General features: G+C 35.2%; 1 protein-coding gene across 1 annotated transcript in view; it reads right to left on the bottom strand.

Moving 5' to 3' along the window:
• LOC109238004 (probable serine/threonine-protein kinase At4g35230) overlaps window positions 1-598 on the bottom strand; it is a 6,843-nt gene extending 6,245 nt beyond the window's left edge. The window contains exon 1 of the mRNA XM_019404428.1: window positions 188-598. Coding sequence (XP_019259973.1) covers window positions 188-275 — 88 coding nt within the window. The 5' untranslated portion in view covers window positions 276-598. The remainder of the gene's footprint in view (window positions 1-187) is intronic.
• Between the last annotated feature and the right edge of the window lie 4,093 nt (window positions 599-4,691).

The following is a 4,691-nucleotide window of genomic DNA, read 5'->3' as shown; positions in this document are numbered from 1 at the left end:
GGGGGGGGGGGGGGGGGGGAGACAGATTAAGTTAAACCCAGATCAAAGATTCAACATGCATTCAATAAGAACTCAAAAACCAGCAAGTAGAAGGCTCTTCTCCCAACCCCCACATACACCAAGAACACACAGTGTAAGAGCAATGTAAATATGCAATAATTAAGTGAAATAAAGAGAAAGGGGGTACCAAGATCTGTTTTAGAGTCAGGCTGAGAAGGTTCTTTATCAGGGGACTGAACATTTGCAGTTTTGAATTTGGACTGTAAACAGCCCATTTTTCATCAGCTCACATAGACAAATATGACACTCACAGTCTATATAACTCAAAGAATCAAAATGGGGTGCTGAAAAATCGATGAAAGATAGTATCTTTTTTAAAACTAAGTATAGTGGACAATAGATAGGGAAGTTAGGAGGAGCTAATGATTAGGGAAAGCAAAGGAGAGAAAGTGAGAACACAAAAAGGAAAGAGAAGAAAGTAGTACTAGTAAGGGGGCCGCCAAAGAAGGGGTATAGTATAGTCACATGATAAGTCGATGATGAGCACATGAAGAGAGAGGAACAACAACGTGGGGGTGGCCGAAGAAGGGGGGGGGGTTCTGTGGGGACTGGGCTTAAATGCTTTGTAGTAATGAAGTGTTGTTTGAGTTATGTGTTCCTTTTCACACGGCACTGTTGCAGCCAAAGACGTTCAGGCACCCGACAGTGAGATAAAAAGATTTTGCAGAGGTTTTGCCCTTTTTATGCTAAGGAATTCAATGACAAAGCCTGTTAGAAAATATAACAGAATATTGGGATGAAATAATTAGGCTTTGATAGTGTAGTCACTGTCCTTAAGGAATTTAAGCCTCCCAACTTCGTTGCTGCAGGGATTATGACAGAATTCCTCCAGGATTTTACAAAGCCTCTGAAATTCGAGCACCAGCAATTAACTCGAATTTTCACTTGAACAAATTTGGTGAATTGAAGATAGTAGAAAAGAAGAAGATACTTTGTTGCTTTTCTGATGATTTTTGTTTTGGAGAAGAAAAGGTATTTATAAACCTTTTAGGTGTCTGTTAGGACTAACAGACTCAACCTTTGCCAATAGGCACCTTTTAATACCAAAAGTCACCTATTTTCAAACCCTCCCATCAAAACACTAACTAATATAATAATCCCCAACTGATTGATGTTGTTTATAAGATTCATGTGTATAGCAGGTATCTTTCGATTTAAACCTACTACTTGTATAAACTATTCAAGACCTTGTCGAAATTGATGGTTAGATTAAGTTCTATTAAACCACAATTCCTATTTGACAAGACGGAAAAGCTTTGTACACATAAATCGTACCAACTTCACAATTTGTTCACCGTGAGTTTTAGCACTCAATTATGGCCTTGTGCTACTTCCTGAATTCATAATCACTTATCAAGTTTTGTATCCCAAACTTTGATCGAAGCGGCACCACTTTTTGTGTTTACATAGGTGAAGATTTAACCAAATCCTTAACACGGACTTCTTTAGTTCCTAAACCGAACTCTGCTTCTTCACTAAGAGTATTTTTTATACTCATCCTCCTTTTCTAGGTACTAATTTCCAGTATCTGCTATCCGTCACAACTATAACTTGTTATTACCTTTTAAACCTTTAATATTGTTGAACAATAAGAAAGGTAAGGTTCCCGTTACTAGTGACAAATTTAAATTACCTTAGACCCATAGCACTTGTTGTGCTTATTATCATATCCCTCGCGAGTCCTTTAGTGAATGGGTCAGCAATGTTGTCTTTAGACTTGATGTACACAACAGTAATAATTCCATCTGAAATTAATTGTCTTATGTACTCATGTCTTAAAGCAATATGTCTAGATTTTTCATTGTATATTTTGCTAAATGCCTTAGACATAGTTGCTTCACTATCACAGTGCAAGAGAACAGCTGGCATTGGTTGTGGCCACAACTTTATATCTAACAACAGATTTCTCAGCCATTCTGCTTCTCTTCCTGCAGCTGCTAAAGCAATAAACTCAGATTCCATTGTGGAATGAGTAATACACGTCTGTTTCTTAGAAGCCCACGAAATTGCTCCTCCACCTAAAGTGAATATCCACCCAGACGTTGACTTGTTATCACCAACACTAGTTATCCAACTAGCATCACAATATCCTTCTAACACTGAAGGAAATCTTTTATAATACAAGGCAAAAGTTGTTGTCTTTTTTAGATAACCAAGTACCCTCACTATACATTTCCAGTGATCACCACTTGGATTGTGAGTATACCTTGACAATTTACAAACCGCAAAGGCAATATCTGGCCTAGTACAATGCATAGCATACATTAAACTACCAATTGCACTAGCATAGTCTAATTGACTAACAGATCTTCCGGGGTTCTCAACCATCTTGCTAGAAGCATCAAACGGAGTATTAAATTCTTTAATACCCAAATGATTTAATTTGGAAAGAACCTTGTCAATATAATGATACTGACATAAGGCAAAACCCCCACTATGTCTTTTAACTTTAACACCTAAGATAGTATCAACTTCTCCCAAATCTTTCATTTTAAATTGAGAAGTTAAATACTTCTTAGTTTCATTTATGCCTTGCATGTTAGTTCCTATGATTAGCATGTCATCAACATAAAGACATACTATCACTCCATAGTCCTTTGTGAATTTGGAATAAATGCATTTATCTGCTCCGTTATGTTTAAAACCATTTGATAATATAACACTATCAAATTTTTCATGCCATTGTTTTGGAGCTTGTTTTAATCCATACAAGGACTTAACTAATTTACAAACTTTCTTCTCATTTCCAGGAAGCACAAACCCTTCGGGTTGCTCCATATAAACTTCTTCATCAAGATCACCATTTAAGAATGCCGTCTTAACATCCATTTGATGGACATTTAGATTATATATTGATGCCAAAGCAAATAATACTCTTATTGAGGTAATCCTGGCCACAGGAGCATATGTGTCAAAATAATCTACTCCTGCCTTTTGTCTAAATCCCTTGGCTACTAGTCTAGCTCTAAATGTTTGTAGAGAACCATCAGTATTGTATTTTCTTCTAAAAACCCATTTACACCCAATAGGTTTAGTATTAGAAGGTAAATCTGCCAATACCCATGTACCATTTGACAAAAGAGAATCCATTTCATCATTTACAGCTTCTTTCCAGAAAGAAGAATCCCGCGAAGCCATAGCCTCACTATAGGTTTTAGGATCCTCTTCTAAATTTAAAATAATGGGTATTTTATTTAATACTTCATCTCTACTTCCTTCTACCAAAAATACTAGTGCTTGAGAAGAAATAAAATCAGAACCTATATTTTTTTCTTTTCTAACTCTTTGACTTTTTCTTGGTTCTACAGGAGATTCAATTGCCTTTCTTTTATTGTTAGAAGAAGAACTAGGTTCTGCACAATTTTCTTGAGTTACTGCATTATCACCAATGCTTGTTGCATTACCATCTTGTTTAATAATTTCTGTGTCCTCATGTGAATTATTAGAGTCACCAATGAACTTTGTTTCCAAGAACTCAACATCTTTAGATTCCACAATATGCTTAGACTCAATGTCCAATAATCTGTATGCCTTTGAGTTCTCAGCATATCCTACAAATATGCTTTTAATTCCTCTAGGTCCTAACTTAGTCCTTTTAGGATCTGAAATTCTATAATAGGCTAAACAGCCCCATACCCTTAAGAAATTTAGGTTAGGCTTTCTTCCTTTCCATAATTCATATGGTGAAACCTTAAATTTCTTTGAAGGAACTCTACTATGCACAAAACAAGTCGTTAACTAAGCTTCCCCCTACAAATTCGTTGGTAACTATGCATGTAAAAGCATGGCATTAACCATATCTACCAACGTTCTATTTTTTCTTTCAGCAAGACTATTTTGTTGTGGGGTATACGGTGCACTAACTTGGTGAATCAAACCATTTTCTTCACAAAATACAGAAAATTCATTGGAAAGATATTCGCCTCCTCGATCACTACGTAGGATTTTAATCTTCTTTTCCAATTGATTTTCAACTAATGCTTTGTAACTCTTAAACATATCAAATGCTTGATCTTTTGTTTTCATTAAGTAAACATGTGTATATCTAGAATGATCATCTATAAAAGTAATAAAGTATCTATTTCCACCTCTAGTCAAATGACGATTCAATTCACATATATCGGAATGCACAAGTTCAAGTAGATTACTTGTTCTTTCATTCTTTGGAAAAGATTTCTTAGTCATCTTAGCTTGTATGCAAATTTCACATTTTTTATCATTATTCTCAACAGCAGGAATTAATTTATTTTTAGACATAAACTTAACATATCGAAAATTAACATGTGAAAGTCTAGCATGCCATAAATTAATAGATGACTCAATCATATAAGCAGAAACTTCAACTTTATTAATACTTAATTTGAACATGCCCTCACAAGAGTAGCCTTGTCCTACAAATACACCATTCTTAGAGAAAATAATCTTTTCTGCCTCTATGATAGTTTTGAGGCCTTTCTTACTTAATAAACTTGCAGAAATTAAATTCTTCCTAACATCAGGTACATGATGAACATTAATTAAAATCAACTTCTTTCCCGAAGTGAATTGTAGTTCAACTGTTCCTTTTCCAAAGACCTTGGCGGTGTCATGATTTCCCATTAAAACCTTTTCATCACTTGTTGCAACTTCAT

Source organism: Nicotiana attenuata, unplaced genomic scaffold (assembly GCF_001879085.1).
Source record: "Nicotiana attenuata strain UT unplaced genomic scaffold, NIATTr2, whole genome shotgun sequence".
Classification (NCBI taxonomy): Eukaryota; Viridiplantae; Streptophyta; class Magnoliopsida; order Solanales; family Solanaceae; genus Nicotiana; species Nicotiana attenuata.
This window is presented reverse-complemented; position numbering and strand designations above follow the sequence as displayed.